Source organism: Oncorhynchus mykiss, chromosome 5 (genome assembly GCF_057628025.1).
Source record: "Oncorhynchus mykiss isolate SJ-2025 chromosome 5, ASM5762802v1, whole genome shotgun sequence".
Taxonomy (NCBI): Eukaryota; Metazoa; Chordata; class Actinopteri; order Salmoniformes; family Salmonidae; genus Oncorhynchus; species Oncorhynchus mykiss.
Window position 1 is genome coordinate 57,063,873 of NC_143026.1, and position 22,809 is coordinate 57,086,681.

Sequence of the window (22,809 nt, forward strand, 5' to 3'; positions counted from 1 at the left end):
CATATTTACAATGACGGCCTACCCCGGCCAAACCCTAACCTGGACGACGCTGGGGCAATTGTGCGCCGCCCTATGGGACTCCCAATCACGGCCGGAAGAGAACCAGGGTGTGTAGTGACGCCTCTAGCAATGAGATGCAGTGCCTTAGACCGTTGCGCCACTCTGGAGTGGTGCCCCAAAAACATACTTTTTATTGTGTGTGTGGGTGTGCGCGGAGACGGGCAGGGGCAACAGGAGGTCTGTGCACGGTGAGAACGTTTGCATGCACGTGTCCCCCATTCCCAGTCTCACTTACAGTCCTGCTGAGCCTGCGCTGGGGTCCGACTCCAGGCAGTGGGGGCAGGGCTGAGACGGGACTGGCGGCGGGCGGGGGAGGGGGCGGCAAGGAGGTGGAGGGCTGTCCCGAGGGGTCACGGGCGATGAGCATGCGCACACGGCTCCCGCAGCCCTGCAGCACCTTGACCACCTGGTCACTGGCCAGGCCCCACGTGGGGGTCTCCCCGATACGCAGGATGTGGTCGCCGGTACGCAGACGCCCATCCTAGGAGGGGGAGTGGGGGTGTAGAGAGAGAGGAGAGAGAGGAGAGAGAGAACATTCCTGAACAAAATTTTAACTAACTTGAAATCTTAATGTAGCTCATACACAATGCATTATAATTCATGGCCTGGGAATAACCACACTATGGATTTCACATTATTTCTTATAGTTTGTAAAAGTGTGCCAGTACATGAAAGAACCACCCAGAAACTCTGCTCATATTCAGTAGCCTCATAAGACCATTTCAGCCAGTGGTCAAATGCATTTTACACCCCACTTGAACAGGCTAGTACCCACCCTTGCTAGTCCCACCTTGGCCCGTCCCACCCTGGCCCGTTCCACCCTGGCCCGCGCAGCTAAACTAAGAAATCTACTCCCCGACATGCAGGTCAAGCAGAACAAACTCAGACTAAAAAGAGATCATGATATACAAAGAGATGGGGAGAATGGCAGCCTTTGTGGAAAGACCGATGAAAATCTTTTGATGCATAAACTTGACGCAGAAAATCTCCCCAACTTCTCTCCCTGGGTCTGTGCACGGGACAACAGGGGCTCATGGAAGGAAGACGGGCGCAGCCATTAAACGTTGAAATGGGAAACGCCAGGGACTAACAAAGCCCCAATTTTGACAGCGTTTTTGGAGCATAAAATCCAGTGATGTGTGAAATGCTGTACTGTGCCTTTTGAACAAGCAGGGTTTTGTTGACTGTGCCCGGGCTCTCTTGGACATTCATAACGGAGAGAGCGAGAGAAAGTGAGAGAGGGAGCAACAGAGAGAGAAAGAAAGAAAAATGTAGATAAAAAGAAAAGAGTGAGGGGGAGAGGGGAGGACTGGTGCAAGGGGCTTTCAAAAACAAGGGACAGTGTTTTTTTAACTCCAGATCTCTCCTGGATAACACTTTCTTAGAGGTTTAAAACCAACATTGACAGAGTTTTTTTTTTTAACAAATCGAATGACATGTTCCCATGTTAACTCAAACTGAATACACCCCAAGGAAAAAAGCTAAGCGTTGAGTGGAAGTGGAGAAGAAAGGGGACACTTGTAAATGAGCATCGGCTGTGTCAGGGACTTTGGGCGTATTCAAGTAAATCTTTGGTGAACATCTCTGTAATTGCGAACAGAAAAGCAGTCCTTCGAGCCGGACGTGGGGCGAGCTGGCTCTGTGTAGCCAGGATGTAATCCCCTTACAAGGTGATTCTTTTTTTCCCCCTCCGGCTCAATGGCTATTATAATGTAACTGAGCCTTTTGTGGGACGCGCTCGGCATTAATTCAGCTAAACTGGCTGTTACTATTCATAGGGGATGACCGGTCTGGAAGATTGTTAAAGCAAAGCTCTGAGTATGTAATGGTGTAGTAGGCCTACTGCTGAGGATTATTGGGCTATGGGAGAAAAAAAAGGGGTCACAGCCGACATCTTGAATCGTCTAATCAAATTCTTAAATGTGACTTTTCAAAATGGACTAATCCGTTTACGCATACATTTATTTAATATTTTTACTGAACCTCTATTAAAATTAGGTAAGTCACTTAAGAACAAATTCTTATTTACAACGACGGCCTAGCAGAAGGCAAAAGGCCTCCTGCGGAGACGGGGGCTGGGATGAACAAAAAAATATATATATAGGACATAACATACTTCACGACAAGAGACACCACAACACTACATAAAGAGACACCATAGCATGGCAGCAACACAACAACAACATGGTAGAAACACAAGGTAGCAGCACTACACGGTAGCAGCACAAAACATTGTACAAACATTCTTGCACAAAGGGCAAGAAGGTGGGGACAACTATATCTGTCAGTAAGTGTCCATGATTGAGTCTTTAAACGAAGAGATCGATATAAAACTGTCCAGTTTGAGTGTTTTTTGCAGCTTGTTCCAGTCGTTAGCTCCAGCAAACTGAAAAGAGGAGCGACCCAGGGATGTGTGCTTTGGGGATCTTTATCAGAATGTGACTGGCAGAACGAGTGTTGTATGTGGAGGATGAGGGCAGCAGAAGATATCTTAGATGAGGGAGTGAGGCCTAAGGATTTTATAAATAAGCATCAACCAGTGGGTCTAGTGACGGGTATACAGAGATGACCAGTTTACAGAGGAGTAGAGCGCAGTGATGTGTCATATGAGGAGCATTGGTGGCAAATCTGATGGCAAAGGATAAAGAACATCTAGCCACTTGAGAGCACCTGCCGATCTATAAATGATGTCGCCGTAATCTAGCATGGGTAGGATGGTCATCTGAATCAGGGTTGGTTTGGCAGCTGGGGTGAAAGAGGAGCGATAACGAGAGGATCGATAACGATAGAGGAAACCAAGTTTTGACTTAACATGCAGCTTTGATTTGTGCTGAGAGAAGGACAGTGCAACATCTAGCCATACTCCCAAGTATTTGTATGAGGTGACTACCTCAAGCGATAAACCCTCAGGGGTAGTAACACACCAGTGGAGGTGTTCAGAACAAGGTTAAGGGCTGAGAAAGCTTGTTGGACACTAAGAAAGCTTTGTTGTAGAGCATTTAACATAAAATCCAGCGAGGGGCCAGCCGAGTATAAGACTATAATCTGCATATTAATGGATGAGAGAGCGTCCTATTGCCTGAGCTATGTTGATATAAATTGAGAAGAGCGTGGGGCCTAGGATCGAGCCTTGGGGAACTCCCTTGGTGACAGGCAGTGGCTGAGACAGCAGATGTTCTGACTTTATACAATGCACTCAGAGAGGTAGTTAGCAAACCAGGCCAGCAAACCCCTCAGACACCAATACTCCTTAACCGGCCCACAAGAATGGAATGGCCAAATCAAAAGCTTTGGCCAAGTCAATACAAAGAGCAGCACAACATTGCTTAGAAACAAGGGCAGTGGTGACATAATTGAGGACCTTTAAGGTTGCAGTGACACACCCATAATCTGAGAGGAAACCAGATTGCATACCAGAGAGAATACTATAGACATCAAGAAAGCCAGTCAGTTGATTATTGACATGTTTTTCCAACACTTTTGACAAACAGGACAAAATAGAAATAGGCCCATAACAGTTAGGATCAGTTTAATCTCCCCCTTTAAATGGACACACCGTGGCTGCCTTCCAAAGCAATGGGAACCTCCCCAGAGAGGAGAGAGGTTAAAAAGGTCAGAGAGAGGCTTGGCGATGATAGGGGCAGCAACCTTAAAGAAGAAAGGGTCTAAACCATCTGAACCATTAGTGTTTTGGGGGACAAGTTTCAAGAGCTCATTTAGCACCTCCGACTCAGTGACCACCTGCAGGGCAGGGGAAAGAGCGACATCGGGGATAGTCGCATTAGAAGGGTTGGGAGATGAGGAAATGTTGGCTGGGCAAGGAGGCATGGCAGAATCAAATAGGAATCCTGACTTAATGAAGTGGTGATTAAAGAGCTCAGTCATGTGCTCCTTGTCAGTAACAACCACATCAACATTAAGGGACATGAGCATCTTTGAGATGGAGCAAATAATATTGACCACTGGCATAACTAACTGAGTGAATTCTACAGCTAAAATAACTATCCCATGACAAGAGTTGGCAAATAGAATAGAAAACAAATACCTCTGTTTAGGCAGGAAAATTCCTGTAACTTTCCAAAATTCCCTAGATTTTCAGAAATCCAGGTTGGAGAATTTTTAGAATTAAGAGGGAATAGCTGCTAGGGAATCCTCCAACCTGGAAATTCTTCAAATTGGTTTTCTGAAAAACCTTGGAATTTTGTTAAAGTTCACATAAAGTTGCAACTGTACCTCTTAACGGACTGCTCCGTCTACAGATAACTGAAAATAACATCACATCTTGCTTAGGGTCATGTATAAAAATTAATTATTTGGCTACAATGGCTAGAAAGAGATTTCAGTGACTTTGAAAGAAGGGTGTCAAAGGAGGATTGGGGGTTCTAAGCTAATATATGGAATTATTTTAAGATGGTCATACCAAGGATCAACTTGATATTTGATTTTGAACTTTAAGGTATCAAAGAAAAGTATTACAAAATTATTGGATGAAACATTGAATTTGGCATTACAGAAATAAACCAAAACACACACATAGAATAACAGATTCACTACACGACACAGCTCCCCCCCCCCCAAAAAAAACAAACAAGAAGTTTGTTCTGAAGTGTAAATCCTATTTCTGAGAGAGAAAACATTTTTTGGGAAACTTATTTTTATATATACCCCTTATTTTAGGCACTAAACTATTTCCATATTTACTTCCACAAATTGTTTTAACTAGTAATGGGGACCTTCAAATCAGTCTTGTGAGGTTGGTGGGCATCCAAGGGAGAACGCCATCGTGTTCGTAAGAGTCTCAGCTTTCCACAGAGGGGTCATATTAGTGTGTCAGCTAAACCGTTAAGACACTACACACATTTTCGTGACCTCATGGTCTGACAAACACCACTCTAGCTCTGCCACCTTTTACCTCAAATGCCGAAGGATATTGGCGTGGATTGAGAAAAAAAAAAAAAAACATCTCTAGCTAAAAAGACAGATTTTGATGGGGATGTTTTTGTTATGTTCATTTGGTTTCCGCGGAGCGCAACCATTGTAGGCCGAGGTTTAACGGGTGGGTGGGCATGTGTGTGAGCGCGTGCATCTCAGTCACCAGATCGCAACCTAATTCAACACTTGTCGGAGATTCTGGAGCTGCACCTGAGACAGCCGTTTCCACCACCATCAACATAATTTGGTGTTATGGGACTCCTCCTGGAAGCATGACGTCGCAACCCTCCAATAGAGTTCCAGACACTTGAAGAATTTATATCAAGGTAAATTGACGCTGTTCTTGCGTCTTGTGGTGGCCCAACGCCCTATCAAGACACTGTTGGCGTTTACTTTATTTTTGCAGTTACCTGCATTAACTTTGAAAGCATAAGCATATGTTATGTCTAATATACCTTATCAGCCACACTGTTTGGCACCAGGGTCCTCACCACCACTCCTGTGGCCTTGCCTCCAACAATACCGAAGCCCAGGCCCGAGCCGTCGTTCACCAGCTCTATCTCCTCCACATGGCCCCACTGCTCCTGGACGGTCGATACAGAGAGGGAGAAAGACAAGAGTGAATGATTGATTCATATAAACCCAATGTGTGTGAGCAGGGCTGTGAGAATCAGTGATTGAAGGCTAATCCTGTTTAGTAATAAGACACAGAATTGTGCTTGCTGCAACATGGTTGCGAAGGTCTCAGAAAAACTTTTTTTTTTATTTTTTTTTTTAGATTGGACCTGTGGTTCTGGACTAAAAAAGGCATGCTTCTAGACCAGGACTAGAGTGAAAATGACCCTTAGTCTGAGGCCTGCCAGAGTAAGCCTTATCAATTATCAGTGCATACGTGACCTGCAATATTAACTTAAAACTGCACATGGGTGTGGGGAAATATTGGGCCCAACTTAATGGTTTTCGCTAAAATGTCCAAAATATAAACGAAGCGGCTGATCAAAGTGAAGGTCAGCGAGTCCCTTGGGTCCTGTTCTAAAGCCTCCTTCCTCCCTGATCACACACCCAGACCCCACCCCGTCCTAATCACCACGGCGTCTAGTCCACAGCTTTTTATTAACCAACCAATCGGCTGCTACAATCAGAACAGCTCTTTTCTCTTATTACACGCCGTTATCTGATGGGTGACTTCCTCTGCAGTTTGCTCTGTCTAATGAAACCTCATTGTGGTGTCTTACGTACTGCAGCCCACTGGGGTGACAAAGCTTTTCTACCCCTCCTGCTCACTGCTTATCCCGCTTACTGAAGAAAAGTGAAGAGCCATTTCCCAGATAAGAAGTGGAGCTTCACAGTCAGCAACACAGATGTGTTTTGTGGCGAGGGCTGGTTTCCGTCTGAGCTTTCAGGCCAAATTAACGAGTGTTGCTTGTTCCCTTACGAGGCGAGTTGTAAGCAGGCTTGGTTAAGTTCAATAAGCAACTTTGTGAGAGTAAAGAAGCAGATTCAATTAAACTTGTTTTACAACTTCTACAGTCCGTGTGAACACATCTTATTCTGAAAAAAGAGCATCTAGATGTGAAGAGTCTATCTGCTGGGTTTAACAGTACAGAAAGGCATTCAAATCAAATGTATTTGCCACATGGCCCAAATACAACCCGTGTAGACCTTAGTGAAACGCTTACTTACAAGACCTTAACCAATGCTTTCAGAAATTGAAAACATTTGTTTGGTAAAAAAATAGAAAATAAAAGTAACAAATTATTAAAACAGCAGTAAAATAACAATAGCAAGGCTATATACAGGGGTACCGATACAGAGTCAATGTGCAGGGGCACCGGTTAGTCAAGGTAAGATGTACATGTAGGTAGAGTTAAAGTGACTATGCATAGATAACAGAGCAGCAACAGCATAAAAGAGGGGTTGGGGCAATGCAAATAGTCTGGGTAGCCGTTTGATAAGCTGTTCAGGAGTCTTATGACTTGGGAGTAGATGCTGTTTAGAAGCCTCTTGGTACTAGACTTGGCGCTCGAGTGCCACTTGCCGTGCGGTAGCAGAGAGAAGTCTTTTTAAATTTATTTCACCTTTATTTAACCTGTTTGGGATAAGGGGCAGTATTTTCACATCCGGATGAAAAGCGTGCCCAAAGTAAACTGCCTGCTACTGATAGAAAACTAAAATTTCCAAAACTGTTAAAATAATGTCTGCAAGGATAACAGAACTTATTTGGCAGGCGAAATCCCGAGGACAAACCATCCAGGAACTTTTTTTTAAAATTTTTTTTTAGTTCACTGTTTTCAAATTGGTTTTCTATGGGAACCTAGATGTGTCACCTGGTTACAGTTCCTATTGCTTCCACTAGATGTCAGTGTTTAGAAATTGGTTGATGTTTTTCTTTAGGGAAATGAAGTACAGCTATTCAGAACGTGGGTCCAGCCTAATGTACTCTTGTTTGGGGCGCGCGACCTGAAGCTCGCTCCACTTTCATTTTAGCCGCAATTGAACAGTGTATTCCGATTTAAATTGTATTGATTATTTACGTTTTAAAATAGCTAAAGTCGGATTAGGAAAGTTGGTCGAAATGTTTGGACCAAGATTACAAGTAAAACTTATTAGATAAATGGTAGTCATGTTGGGCGAGTTGGAACCAGTGTTTTTCTGAATCAAACGTGCCAAATAAATGGACATTTTGGGGATATAATGACAGAATTAATCAAACAAAAAGGACCATTTGTGATGTTTATGGGACATATTGGAGTGCCAACAGAAGATCTTCAAAGTTAAGGCATGAATTATATTGTTATTTCTGAGTTGTGTTGCACCTGGCGGGTTGAACTATGATTGTCATGTGTTTGTTTGATGGGGTGCTGTCCTCAGATAATAGCATGGTTTGCTTTCGCCGTAAAGCCTTTTTGAAATCTGACACGGTGGCTGGATTAACAAGAAGTTAAACTTTATTTTGGTGTATTGCACTTGTGATTGTATGAAAGTTAAACATTTATTTAGAATTTTGCGCTGTGAAATTTCACCGGACGTTGTCGAAATGTTCCGCTAGCGGAACCCCTAGCCGTAAAAGGTTTATTTAACCAGGTAGGCCTGTTGAGAACAAGTTCTCATTTACAACTGCGACCTGGTCAAGATAAAGCAAAGCAGTTCCTACGGGGGATGCAGAGCTGTTGGCCAGGGTTGGGGTTGTGGAAAGTGTGGCCAGCCGTAGAGAAATGCTTATTGAAATTCTAGATTATCTTGGAGTTTTCGGTGGTGACAGTGTTTCCTAGCCTCGGTGCAGTGGGCAGCTGGAGTCTGACAATTTTTAGGGCCTTCCTCTGACAACGCCTGGTATAGAGGTCCTGGATGGCAGGAAGCTTTGCCCCAGTGACGTACTGGGCCGTATGCAGTACCCTGTGTAGTGCCTTGCGGTCAGAGGCCATGCAGTTGTTGCATCACTGCCAGGTATGGCCAGGTATGGCCATGCTCCCAATGATGCAGCTGTAAAACCTTTTGAGAATCTGAGGACCCATGCCAAATCTTTTCAGTCTCCTGAGGGGGGAAATAGATTTTGTCGTGCCCTCTTCACAACTATCTTGGTGTACTTGAACCATGTTAGTTTGTTGGTGATGTGGACGCCAAGGAACTTGAAGCTCTCAACCTGCTCCACTGCAGCCCTGTCGATGAGAATCGGGACGTGCTCTGTCCTCTTTTTGCTTTAGTCCACAATCATCTTCTTTGTCTTGATCACGTTGAGGGAGAGGTTGTTGTCATGGCACCACACAGCCAGGTCTCTTACCTCCTCCCAATAGGCTGTCTCACAGTTGTTGGTGATCAGGCCTATGACTGTTGTGTCATCAGCAAACTTGATGGAGTCATGCCTGGCCATAAAGCCATGATTGAACAAGGAGTACAGCAGGGGACTAAACATGCACCCCTGAGGGGCTCCCGTGTTGAGGATCAGAGTGGCGGATGTGTTGTTACCCATCTTTACCACCTGGGGTGGTCATCAGGAAGTCCAGGATCCAGTTTCAGAGGGAGGTGTTAAGTCCGAGGGTCCTTAACTTAGTGATGAGCTTTGAGGGCACTATGGTGTTGAACACTGAGCTGTAGTCAATGAATAGCATTCTCACATAAGTGTTCCTTTTGTCCAGGTGGGAAAGGGCAATGTTGAGTGCAATAGAGATTGCATCATCTATGGATCTACGTTATGTAAATTGGAGTGGGTCTAGGGTTTCTGGGATAAATGGTGTTGATGTGAGCCATGACCAGCCATTCAAAGCACTTCATGGCTACAGATGTGAGTGCTACGGGTCGGAAGTCATTTAGGCAGGTTACCATAGTGTTCTTGGGCCAGGGACTATGGTGGTCTGCCTGAAATATGGTTTTATTTACAGACTCTGAAAAGGGAGAGGTTGAAAATGTCAGTGACGACACTTGCCAGTTGGTCAGCGCATGCTCGGAGTACACGTCCTGGTAATCCGTCTGGCCCTGCGGCCTTGTGAATGTTGACCTGTTTAAAGGTCTTACTCACATCGGCTGCGGAGAGCGTGATCACACAGTCGTCCAGAACCACTGATGCGCTCATGCATGTTTCAGCGTTACTTGCCTCGAAGCGAGCATAGAAGTAATTTAGCTCGTCTGGTAGGTTCATGTCACTGGGCATCACGTGGCTCTGCTTCCCTTTGTTTTGTGTAATAGTTTGCAAGTCCTGTCACATCCGACGAGCGTCGGAGCCGGTATAATACAATTCAATCTTAGTCCTGTATTGATGCTTTGCCTGTTTGATGGTTCGTCGGAGGGCATAGCGGGATTTCTTATAAGCTTCTGGGTTAGAGTCCTGCTCCTTGAAAGCGGCAGCTCTACCCTTTAGCTCAGTGTGGATGGTGCCTGTAATCCATGGCTTCTGGTTGGGGTACGTACGGTCAACTGTGGGGACGACGTCGTCGATGCACTTATTGATGAAGCCAATGACTGACGTTGTGTACTCCTCAATGCCATCGGGAGAATTCCGGAACATATTCCAGTCTGCGCTAGCAAAACAGTCCTGTAGCTTTCTTATTAACTCAGTCACTGGTGTTTCCTGCTTTAGTTTTTGCTTGTAAGCAGGAATCAGGTTATAATTATGTGCAGATTTGCTAAATGGAGAGCGAGGGAGAGCTTTGTACTCGTCTCGGTGTGTGGAGTAAAGGTGGTCTAGAGTTGTTTTTACCTCCTGGTTGCACATTTAACATGCCATTAGAAATTAGGTAAAACGGATTTGAGTTTCCCTGCATTAAAGTCCCCGGCCACTAGTGGCACAGTTTTCATGTTTGCTTATGTGCCAGCATTGGTTTGTGGTGGTATATAAAACAGCTACGAAAAATACAGATGAAAACTCTTGGTAAATAGTGTGGTCTACAGTTTATCGTGATATACTCTACCTCAGGCGAGCAAAACCTTGAGACTTCCTTAGACTTCGTGCACCAGCTGTTTACATATATACATGGACCACCACCCCTGGTCTTACCAGAGGGCGCTGTTCTATCCTGCCGAAAAAGCTTAAAACGTGCCAGCTGTATGTTATTCATGTCATCGTTCAGCCACAACTCGGTGAAACAGAAGATATTACAGCTTTTAATATGTATACGTGACCGTAGTTAGTCTATTTTATTATTGATTGATTGTACGTTGGCTAATAGGAACGATACTTCTGTCTCTTTCTCCTGCAAATGACAGGGCTGAGGGCCTTGACGGTCGTCAAGTAAATCCTTCACGTCCGACTCATTGAAGAAAAAAATATTCCTCCAGTACGGGGTGAGTTATTGCTGTCCTGATATCTAGAAGCTATTTTGGTGATAAGACGTAGGGCAGACATTATGTACAAAATAATTTACAAATAACTTGAAAATTGTATCACATAAAGTGTTTAGATGCTACCCTTCTGTCATGGCAACTAAACAGAGCCCAAATTATCAGAATTAATATAGGCCAAGAAACTGCCTGTTGGAACAATAACTATTCACTTAACTAGACATGAGAATTAAACACAGTATTTGAACAGCTTCATTAATGTAACTAAAGACCTAACATACACTTGATATTCTCAATCCCACAAATGCTGTGAGAAGGGACTGAAAAACAATTCAGGGAAAACAGTGGGCCAAAGTGCATTTCCTTCCATAGACAGTTCAGCCCCATGAAAGGTTAAATAATTATTAGACAAAAGAGTTGTCTAACGAAAACCAAACAAACAAAGGTCTGGGTTATTGACAGTTTTAATGAGAAAGCCATAATGGGAACGTTCATCCCAATGGGAACGTTCAACGTTCATCCCAAGCATCCCAAGTTTCAGAGAAGAGAAACAGTTTTACTGGGAGCCTGGAACAACATGCCTCCCAGATCATCCCTCCTGGAAGCAAGGTCCGTATTAGGAGTAGGAATGCTGATCTGACATCAGGTCCCCCCCTGTCCATGTAATCTTATTCATTATGATGATTCAAAATGTATCCTATAATTAGCACTCAGACTTTGTGGGCAAAGCATCTCATTACAGTATAGAAGTGTATCACGTCAGACATTTTTTTCAATGTTCAAAGAAACATAGGGTTTAAGATTATGCCAACGTGCTCTTGAAGCCATGTTTAGTGCGAATGTCAGGTATGAGGTGGGTGGACAAGAGAGAGGAACGCTCCAGAGCAATATTAGCATCTGTACAATTTGCAATTTAAAAGGCACAGAAACGAAGGAAACCAATCCCTGAAGCAAACCTAGGTCAATATTTTCTCAGCTTTTCACAATAAGAGAGCTAGTTTGGATGGACAGAAGGCAGGGGGAGGCTTGTTTAAAAGAAGAGCTTGGGAGCCCAGGAACATTTGTTTAAGGGGAAGATTCAGTTGATGGGTATCAGGGACAAGAGGGGCCGAATGACATCATGAGATGTGGTGCGGAAGAATCGTTGTGCGGATGTTGCTTTTGGCATCCCTCAAAAGGTAGAGAGATTGTTTTCCATCTATACGGAGCCCTGTCACACTGACGGAAACTATGACTGTAAAAATACGCAATAAACAGGACGGCGATCAGAGTGATTTTATGTCACCTTTACACGACGTAACCCAACGGTTACGAAGAGAGAACGAAGAGAGAGAGTGGTGCCAAGTAGGGCAGGGACGATACCAGTATCGCGATACTCGTTAGGGTCATAGCAAGGAAACAAAACAAAGCGGATTTTACTTATTGGAAGGCAGCCCCTAATGTCAGAAACAAACATGTTTTCATCCAGTCACATGTATTTACTTTCCAAGCTATAGCACACTGTTACATACAGCAGGACTTTAAAAGGACCCAACAGTCAGGTCCGCTTCGTGTTTTTATTATTGCCACGGGAAAAAAATATTACGATACTGGTATCGTCACAGCCCTAATGCCAAGCTGACAATTCAAGAGAATCAGCGAGCGGTGTCTGGGTTTTTGAGGCGGAATCTTGGCTCAGGGTGATAGATAGGCCAGGGAAAACTGCAATAAAAATCAACTCCAGATTTTTTTCTTTTTTGCCAGCGCTCCATTAAACACGACCTCAAGAGAAACATGAATAAAACACAAGGTAAAGCAAGGCCCCGGCTTGATGCGTAAGCAGGATATGGCCTCAATCCAAACTGGATTAAAAACAGGAATAGTGAAAAAGCACACGATAATGACCTCAAATCGCTGGAACTAGGCCTAACTTGTCTGTCGTCTCGTTTGCATTACTTTTTCTTTTTTTTTCTGAGGGTTTTTCTTTGTGGTTATTTAAAAAAGGTCCAATGCAGCGGTTTTTATCTCAATATCAAATCATTTCTGGGTAACAATTAAGTACATTACTGTGATTGTCAATTTAAAACTAAAACAGCTTCAGAACAATTTCTCATGCAATAATTTTGAGACATGGATTGCGTGTGTGCCATTCAGAGGGTGAATAGTCAAGACAAAAGATTGAAGTGCCTTTGAGCAAGGTATGGTAGTAGGTGCCAGGTGCACCAGCTTGTGTCAAGAACTGCAACATTGCTGGGTCTTTCACGATGAATAGTTTCCTGTGTGCATCTCGAATGGTCCACCACCCAAAGGACATCCAGCCAACTAGACAACTGCGGGAAGCATTGTAGGAATGCTTTCAACACCTTGTAGAGTCCATGCCACAAATAAATGAGGCTGTTCTGAGGTGAAAAGGGGGTTGCCGTGCAACTCAATACTAGGAAGATGTTCTTAATGTTTTGTACACTCAGTGCATATGAAACACAAGGTAATCATGTTTTTGACTGCACTGGGCCTTTAATTTAATACGCAGCGGTTAGGACTGTTTCTGTTTATAACAAATATATGCCATATGTTTGTTGTCGGAGCTTCAGGTTAATCGTATACGTCACCCCAGTGTTGATATAGCCGGTCTCATTTTCACCCACTGCAAGTTGCTCATTCTACAACTCCCTTCACATGTCAGTTCCGATAAAAAAAATATATATAAAAAAATTTAAAAAAACGATTTGCACCAATATAGTTTAATGACATTAACACTATTAATAACTACCAATCTTTGCCTGCTTCTACATTGAACAAAAATATAAAACGCAACATGCAATCATTTCAAAGGCTTACAGTTCATATAAGGATTTTATTTATTTAGCCCTAATCTATGGATTTCACATGACTGGGAATACAGATATGAATCTGTTGGTCACAGATACAGAAAAAAGTAGGGACATGGATCAGAAAACCAGTCAGTATCCGGACCATTTGCATCATGCAGAGCGACATCTCCTTTGCATATACAGTACCAGTCAAAAGTTTGGACACACCTACACATTCGAGGGATTTTCCTTATTTTTTACTATTTTCTACATTGAAGAATAATAGTGAGGACATCAAAACTATGAAATAACACATAGAATCATGTAGTAACCAAAAAAAAAGTGTTATATCAAAATATATTTTAGATTCTTCAAAGTAGTCACCCTTTGTCCTGATTACAGCTTTTTTACACACTCTTGGCATTCTCTCAACCAGCTTCATGAGGTAGTCATCTGAAATGCATTTAAATTAACAGGTGTGCATAGTTAAAAGCTCATGTGTGAAATTTCTTATCTTCTTAATGCATTTGAACCAATCAGTTGTCTTGTGAAAAGGTAGGGTTGGTATACAGAAGATAGCCCTATTTGGTAAAAGACCAAGTCCATATTATGGTAAGAACAGCTCAAATATGCAAAGAGAAAGACATGAAGGTCAGTCAAGCCGTAACTTTTCAAGAACTTCCAAATCGGTTCTTCAATTGCAGCCGCAAAAACCACCAAGCACTATGTAGAAACTGGCTCTCATGAGGACCTCCACAGGAAAGGAAGACCCAGAGATACCTCTGCTGCAGAGGATAAGTTCATTAGAGTTAAGAGCCTCAGAAATTGCAGCCCAAATAAATGCTTCAGAGTTCAAGTAACAGACACATCTCAAAATCAACTGTTCAGAGGAGACTGTGAATCAGGCCTTCAAGGTCAAATTCAAATTGCTGCAATGAAACCACTACTAAAGGACACCAATAAGAAGAGACTTTCTTGGGCCAAGAAACACAAGCAAAGGCCATTAGACCAGTGGAAATGTGTTCTTTAGTCTGATGAGTCCAAATTCGAGATTTATGGTTCCAACCACCGTGTCTTTGTGAGACGCAGAGTAGGTTAACAGATGATCTGCACATGTGTGGTTCCCACGTGAAGCATGGAGGAGGTGGTGTGACGGTGCTTAGCTGGTGACACTGTCAGTGATTTACGTAGAATTTATTTCTTGTTTATTTTTTTACAGGGACAGTGCACATTAATCAACATTTCAGTAAAAGTGCCGGTTTTCAACCGCAGTCCCTGGGAAGGTTATTAAAAACAATTACAATATAAACAATAGCAACATAGGACAAGCAAGACATAGCATACAGGCAGAACAAAAAGCAGCAAGACAAAATTCATAAAAGCGACAGTGTTTCCACACCTCACAAGCTACAGACATGGAAAGCGGCAACACACAGCTAGGGATCACAAATCTGATTTACCTTTAGCCATGTCTTCAAGCATTTTGTGAAAGTGTGATATGTGGTGCAGTTATGTGTCTGATGGCAGTGTATTCCAGAAATTCAAGGCACACTTAACCAGCATGGCTACCACAGCATTCTGCAGCGATACGCCATCCCATCTGGTTTGCACTTAGTGGGAAAATCATTTGTTTTTCAACAGGACAATGACCCAACACACTTCCAGGCTGTGTAAGGGCTATTTGACCAAGAAGGAGAGTGATGGAATGCTGCATCAGATGACCTGGCCTCCATAATAACCCAACCTCAACCCAATTGAGATGGTTTGGGGTGAGTTGGACTGCAGAGTAACGGAAAAGCAGCCAACAAGTGCTCTGCATATGTGGGAACTCCTTCAAGACTGTTGGAAAAGCACTCCAGGTGAAGCTGGTTGAGAGAATGCTAAGAGTGTGCAAAGCGGTCATCAAGACAAAGGGTGGCTACTTTGAAGAATCTGAAATATAAAATATGTTGATTTATTTAACACTTGTTTGGTTACTACATGATTCCATGTGTCATTTCATAGTTTTGATGTCTTCACTATTATTCTACAACGTAGAAAATAGTAACAATAAAGAAAAACCCTTGAATGAGTAGGTGTCCAAACTTTTGACTGGTACTGTAGTTGATGAGGCTGTTGATTGTGGCCTGACGTCCTAATCTTCTTCAATGGCTGTGCGAAGTTGCTGGATATTGGCAGGAACTGGAGCACCCTGTCATACACTGTGATCCAGAGCATCCCAAACATGCTCAATGGTTGACATGTCTGGTGAGTATGCTGGCCATGGAAGAGCTGGGACATTTTAAGCTTCCAGGAATTGTGTACAGATCCTTGCAACATGAAGCCGTGTATTATCATGCTGAAACATGTGGTTATGGCGGCAGATGAATGGCAAGACAATGGGCCTCAGCATCTCATCACAGTATCTCTGTGCATTCAAATTGCCATCGATAAAATATTGTGTTTGTTGTCCGTAGTGTATGCCTGCCAATACTATAACCCCACCTCCACCATGGGGCACTCTGTTCACATCAGCAAACCACTCGCCCACACGACGCCAAGTCTGCCAACTTGAAACTAGGATTCATCTGCAAAGAGCACACATCTCCAGCGTGCCAGTGGCCATCGATGGTGAGCATATGCCCACTGAAGTCAGTTACAACGCTGAAATGCAGTCAGGTCAAGACCCTCGTGAGGACGACAAGCACGCAGATGATCTTCCCGAGACGGTTTGACAGTTTGTGCAGAAATCCTTTCATATGGTCTGTGGTTGTGAGGCCGGTTGGAAGTACTGCCAAATTCTCTAAAACGACACTGGCTTACGATAGAGAAATTAACATTCAATTCTCTGGCAACAACTCTGGTGGACATTCCTGCAGACAGCATGCCAATTGCACACTCCCTCAAAACAGACATCTGTAGCATTGTATAGTGTGACAAAACCACACGTTTTAGTGAGCTGCACCTGTGTAATGATCATGCTGTTTAATCAGCTTCTTGACATGCCACACCTGTCATGTGGATGGATTATCTTGGCAAAGGTGAAATGCTCACTAACACAGATGTACACAAAATGTATTTCAGCTCATGAAATATGGGACCAACTCCTTACATGTTGTGTTTCTATTTGTGTTCAGTGTCGGTTACCTGACACTGAATAACCAGAGGAAAGCTAAACTGTCAATTTAGCATTTGAATTCATGAAAAATGTATCAACTAAAAACATTGCTTCTTATAGTCTTAGATGACCATTGCTCAAAAGACAAGAGGATTTATAGACGTGTATTTTGACTGTTTTACCCAAACAAATCTATCATTCACTTTTTCTATGCATTAGGTCTCCGAACTCACTTCTTCTCCTTGACTTCCAGGTCTACATTGATTGAGCTAGCGCACAGTGACTTAAATACATATTGTCAGGAGGCAAACCTGCAAGTGAAGCACTAACTTGCTTTCCTTTAGGCTATAAGGACATCATCATCATACACTCAATGTCAACGGGTAGTAAAATACTGCATAAATATGATATTCAAATTTGGACTCATACAGAGTCAAGTAGCATCACCTACAACCTGACCTCCAAACCAGATTGATGCCATTTACTCTACAGTGACGGTCAAGTGCCTGTTTTTTGTGACGGGCTACATAATAACAGGAAATAGCCTTGGCCTTAATGACAGTGTTAAAAAGTGTAAGCTAGATGTTAGACATCCTGACGCTCCTGTGCCCTATAGACCCCTGCATGGGAGTCAAATGGCGAGAGATCAGTAGACGTGAGTTGATGTACAGCTCAAAAAAATATCATGTATTTGCCTAGTTATCGACCTGACTTCTCCCTAGCGCTTATATTGATTAGTCTTCGCTAAAAACGTTGACCAGAAGGCCACGAGGGCAAACACTTCAACATTTTTAACCACAATAAATCAATAACAGTACCACTTTTAAAACGAGAAACAGTTGCCTCATAATCATGGGTTGCATCTCCATCGCGTTGTTGATATTGTTATGAACGCTCTTCAGACGCCACAGCCATATTGGTGCCCGACTGATGCCCAGTCATTCTGAACATTGGCTTAATGACTGGTTTTGTCTAAATTACACTACAGTAGCGTGGAAATACGATGCCGTTGTTAAATTTGGCAAATAATTAGTAGGAAACAACTTTGCCATCATTATGACATCGTCAAAATTACGTGACTGCATTGGTGCCATTAGCTAGCAAAGCTAGTCAAAAATACTGAACAAAAATATAACTAACATGCAACAATTTCATGGATTTTACTGAGTTACAGTTCTTATAAGGAAATAAATTCATCAGCCCCTAATCTATGCATTTCACATGACTGGGACAGATATGCATCTGTTAGTTACAGATATTTTATTTCAGCTCATGAAACCAACACTTACATATTGCATTTATGTTTTTGTTCAGTTTAGATAGCAATGCTAACATTTCCTAGTAAAAATGTGGTGCTGTCCCCTCAATCTTAGCTAGCTGAAGTTATAATGCATCTAAGGTCAATCTGGCGACATCATAAAGATGACAAAAAGACGTCATAATTATTTGCCTCCTTCTGAAATGTCCCCTTATTTCCAAGCTTCTATAATGCACTTTAGACAAAATCTTCATCAGCGGCCATTGAGAAGGCATTGAGTAGAATCTTCAGTTGGGCATCAGACCTCAAGAGAACGTTCAAAACAATAGTGGCGAAAAATGCGACCCATGAATATCTTCCGACGAATCAACCTCAACAAATACCATGCAGCGCTCAAAACAGTGAAAGCACATTGCCTTTAATGCACGCATTTGAAAGGGCCAAAATCCATTGTAGCACCATGACATGACAGTGGTCTGTAGAACATATATCAAAATATGAAGACATTTTCTTACTGAGATGCATAAATACATGCTTTGAACTTACATTTTGAATGATGGGTCCGGGCGGGAGCAGTGGTGTGTGCTGTGTGGCAGTTGATGGGTTCCGGGCCACCACCAGCTCCACTCTGTCCCCAGGCTGCTGCAGCAGAGTGATGGCCTGCTGCTGGGTGACACTCTGGTCCAGGGGGGTCCCGTTGATCACCAGGATCTGGTCGTTCTCCAGCATGCGCCCATCCCTACCGGCACACACACACACAATACAAATAAGGATTATATAATTTGTAAAGCCCTTTCTACATCAGAAATGGACGTCGTTTTCACAGTAACCCCATCTAGACCTCGTCAAAGAGCAAGCAGAAGAAACAAGGAATGTGTATCTTGTATGTTTTTATGTCATGTTTATTTAGCCAGGAAGTCCCATAGAGATAGAATTTTTTTTTAAAGAGGTTATATGCTCATAAGGTCTCTCTATAACAGCACAGTGACCTATCAGTGGGTCTGTGTTTCCCATTTTTGGCAGTGCCCGTTACAAGCAGTGTTAAATTAACTAGAAATGTCTCTACATACCCTTTGTTGTTGACATAAACTGATACAAGCATATTATGCATTGTTTATGACTGTGTAATGTTCTCCTTGGAAAGGGGCCTAATAAGAGTTGGCAACCTTCTAATATGTGTATATTAAGGTGTCCTTGACTAGATTATCAGGTAATATTGGAGAACGTTGTCGTAGAGTTGGTCTGAACTAGAGTTGCAAGATTCCAATGACTCTGAAAAATCTCCTGGTTGGAGGATTCCACATTTCCTGCTTATTCCCTCCTGATTCCAGGAATTTGAGGGAAATTACCAGAATTGTGAAACTCTAACCAGAGCCAAATGAACACTAGGGGTAGTAAAAGAGAAGGAGGGAGTACCTGTGTGCGATGCTTCCAGGCTGGACCTGTCTGATGAAGACCCCGTGGCCCCCAGTCCCCTCCGGCCTCAGGCCTACCACACTGAAGCCCAGGCTTCCAGACAGGGGCTTGGGCAGGCTGATGTGCTCAGTTGGCCTCCCCTACAACACACATAGGTCACGTCATAAATATTGAAAATGTACAGAAGACATCTCAAATGCATGAATTTAAAGGGATACTTCAGGATTTTGGCAATGGGGCCCATTATCTACTTCCCCCAAGTCAGATGAAACTACCGCTAACTTTCTTCATACTGGATACAGACACAAAAACGGTATCCACAAGTTCATCTAACTCTGGGGAAATAGATAAAGGGCATCATTGCCAAAATCCCCAAGTATCCTTTTAAAACTCAAGTCAGTACATAAAAAACAAAAAAGGTAACTGTTTAAAGCTATAACTCCACAGAACACAGTAAATTAAATACCCAGGTAAAACTGTTTAAAACCACAGTATCTTCATTCTCCACTGAATACAGCACACCAATACACAGGTGACACAGTCTAAAACCACCATCTATCCACCACCAGACCTAGTACACATGGCCATAACCGTGGTAGTATCATAGCTAGCTGTGACAACAGCATCAGGTGGGCGTGTGCGTGGGCAGAACAGGTGCAGAACCTTGGCGGCAGCGCGGAGCCATCTCTGGAGCTGGTCGGGGGAGCGGAGACCCACTGAGGAGAGGGCTGAGCCGTTGGACAGCACTGAGCCGGGGCCGGATGTGCACAGGCTGCTGGCCGGGCGGCTGGCACTGACGATCAGCTGGCCCTTCCTGGAGAAGCTGAACTCACTGCAGGTGTCGGGAGGCATGCAGTTCAGCTGTGGGGAGGAGAGGAGGAGATTTGGTGGTTTTTTTCACTGTGGCGGATAATGAGGGATCTATGATAGCGCCGCTTTGTTTACAAAAAAATAGTCAAATAATTGTTAATTCTTTAGAGTCTAAGACATTGGGGGAGGGGGGTGCTTAGCTGACACGTGGAATTGTTTAGAGATGGTCATACTATGGATCAATTAACTATTTGATTTTGAATTTTAGAATCCCTTTAGGTATATATAAAAACATGTATTGATAAAATATTGATTTTGGCCTTTACTACTATAGCCCATAGAAAGGCATTGAATAACACATTCATAATTGGCAAAAAAGGACAGCCAAATATGTTTGGGGTGGGAGTCACCCCTTTCCAAAGTGGGCTAAACTGTTTGGACGCTACTGGCGTTTTGTGAGAAGACCGATTTCCGGGATGCCTCACAGTCTGATAAACACCGCTCTAGCTCTGCCACCTTTCACAGCAAATGTGGGAGCGCTACATCGGCAGATGCGGTGGATTGAGACGCAGGCAATGCAAAAAAAAACATCTCTCATGCTTAAACTGGTGGATTTTGATGGGGATTGTTTTTTAAATATAATGTTACTTAGACTGACGTACAGGTGAGTCAATCGACTCTAGTGGGTTAATGTGATTATGTGACTAAAATATACAAGTTGAGAGATATCTAAATTGGGTAAAGCCACACAAAAAAAAAAGGAAAGGCTGCCATTGTAGGCTGCTTTCTTCAACCAAAATCCAAACGTGAACTGCATTCTTTCACATCCAATTTTCCCACGATAGGAAATACGGCCGCAGATTAGCGTTGCGGTAGATACAAGAGCAAGATAAACAATGGTGCCTTTACATGTGGAGACAATGTCTGCAAACTAAAAGAAGAAAAATAAAGGGAGAGAAAAGGGGGGGGGGGGGGTAACAAAATCAATAGATTTCTCTGCAGCAGTAGCAGCTCTGGCCGGTCCCAAACAGGTAATGTATTAATGACCTTTAGACTCACATTGTGGAAAGTTATCAGTCTCCTGTTTATTTAGCCCAGGCTGACGGAGCAGCTTTTCCCCGCCAATTCATCAATACATCTCCGACAAGGCAGTTACTCAAACCCAGACAGTAGATATTAAAGCTTGATAGATCCACAAAAGAGCCGACCCACCAGTGCCACCACCTCCGCCTCTCTATCCCGCTATAGGTTTTCACCTGACGCATTCATAGACACTCGGCTGACCTTCGCAGCACTTAGAATATGAAGGCAGGCATCGGTTATTGCCATTATCTTAATTTGGCATGTGGATTGTTTATTGTTAGTAAGGAGTTTTTTTTTGTTACACCAATAAAACGTGATCAGAATACAAATGAATGAAAGCGCCAGGCTGCTTTTTTTGACACCTCCTTTTCAGCTGAAGAAAAAGGTTCAGAATGCTGTGTTCTGTAGACTGAACAAACACTGACATTGAGGGGTTTCAACATTTTTATACAAAAAATAAAATGTTACAAGGCATTAAAAATCAACTTTCTCTTGGGATATATTAACTTGGGATAGGTTTACAAACTCAAGTAATCTGACAAAGCCTTAATCATAAATGGGCCATATAACAAATTAAAATGTCCACAACTCACTCCATCACCAATATTCTCCATTCCGAATGCATGGGTCCTCAAAGACAGTTGCACATCATTCTCTGATTATTACCTGGTCTTTGAGTTGTTTGATGGAGTGCTGCAGCGTGAGGATGTGTCCTAGCAGTGGGCTCTGTAGGGCGTCCCTCAGCACCCCCAGCCTCTCACTGTGTGTCCACTCCTCCCTCTGGGCCATCTTAGCCTGGAGCCGCTCCAAGGCCTGCAGCACCTGCTGGCGCTCCACTGTGGAGACTGAGGCACACACACAGGCCCATGGAAACGTGCATGTATACACACACACACAACATTTTTTTCGATAATTGTGAAAAGCATCGTTTTTGCACATTTATATCCCATACTGTTCATTAAACAGTTCAATAATGAGAGCAGATAAATGTACCTGTTGGGACATTTTCATACATTGTCCTCCCTCAGTCTGGATATATTTTGTGACGCAACCTGTAAGGAATTAAGTGGAGGAGAGGTGCAAACATGAAACACACAACATAGAACAACAACTAATCACCTTTAGGCAGTTGACAATACATAAAATAAAAGGCCCATCAACAACAATACAACTGATTATGTAGTAGGGGCAAAGTGGAACTGATTTTGAGCTCGGTCGATCAAATAGTCTAGGCCTAAACAACATGTCTTGTACACAATACAAAAGTATTGGAAGTCTTCTATGTTCAATTCAAACTAGTTGGGTGGAAACTAAAAGTGGGTCAATGTGCCTTTGTCAAATACACAATCGTCCTTCTGTTAGCAACGCAATAACATGGGTTATTTACATTGCCAGTGAACAAGTTTCGACAGACACAGGCTAGCTTGTGTGGCAATATATTATGTTAACAAACCTCGATAAAGTTAGGCTATTATATTAGCTTAAAACCAAAAAACGATGAAGCAACATAAGCTTAAAGTTATCTTGTAACAGTTAGCGATATATTTTCTTTCGCACCCTACCTGTACACCGGAAGTTTATCACCGAAT

At 43.0% G+C, this 22,809-nt stretch overlaps 1 protein-coding gene across 23 annotated transcripts in view; it reads right to left on the bottom strand.

The window, feature by feature from the left end:
* LOC110522973 (PATJ crumbs cell polarity complex component) overlaps window positions 1-22,809 on the bottom strand; it is a 237,273-nt gene that overhangs the window by 213,432 nt on the left and 1,032 nt on the right. For 20 of the 23 annotated variants that reach the window (XM_090235254.1, XM_090235251.1, XM_036977876.2 and 17 more), the window contains exons 2-8: window positions 22,214-22,272; window positions 21,887-22,065; window positions 19,991-20,188; window positions 19,328-19,467; window positions 18,458-18,650; window positions 5,448-5,576; window positions 296-541 (exon numbers count right to left, since the gene is read on the bottom strand). In XM_090235254.1, coding sequence (XP_090091380.1) covers window positions 296-541; window positions 5,448-5,576; window positions 18,458-18,650; window positions 19,328-19,467; window positions 19,991-20,188; window positions 21,887-22,065; window positions 22,214-22,235 — 1,107 coding nt within the window. In that variant the 5' untranslated portion in view covers window positions 22,236-22,272. Of the gene's footprint in view, window positions 1-295; window positions 542-5,447; window positions 5,577-18,457; window positions 18,651-19,327; window positions 19,468-19,990; window positions 20,189-21,886; window positions 22,066-22,213; window positions 22,273-22,673; window positions 22,792-22,809 lie in introns of those variants that run through there. The other 3 variants (XM_036977873.2, XM_090235264.1, XM_090235258.1) reach the window with 1 other exon arrangement.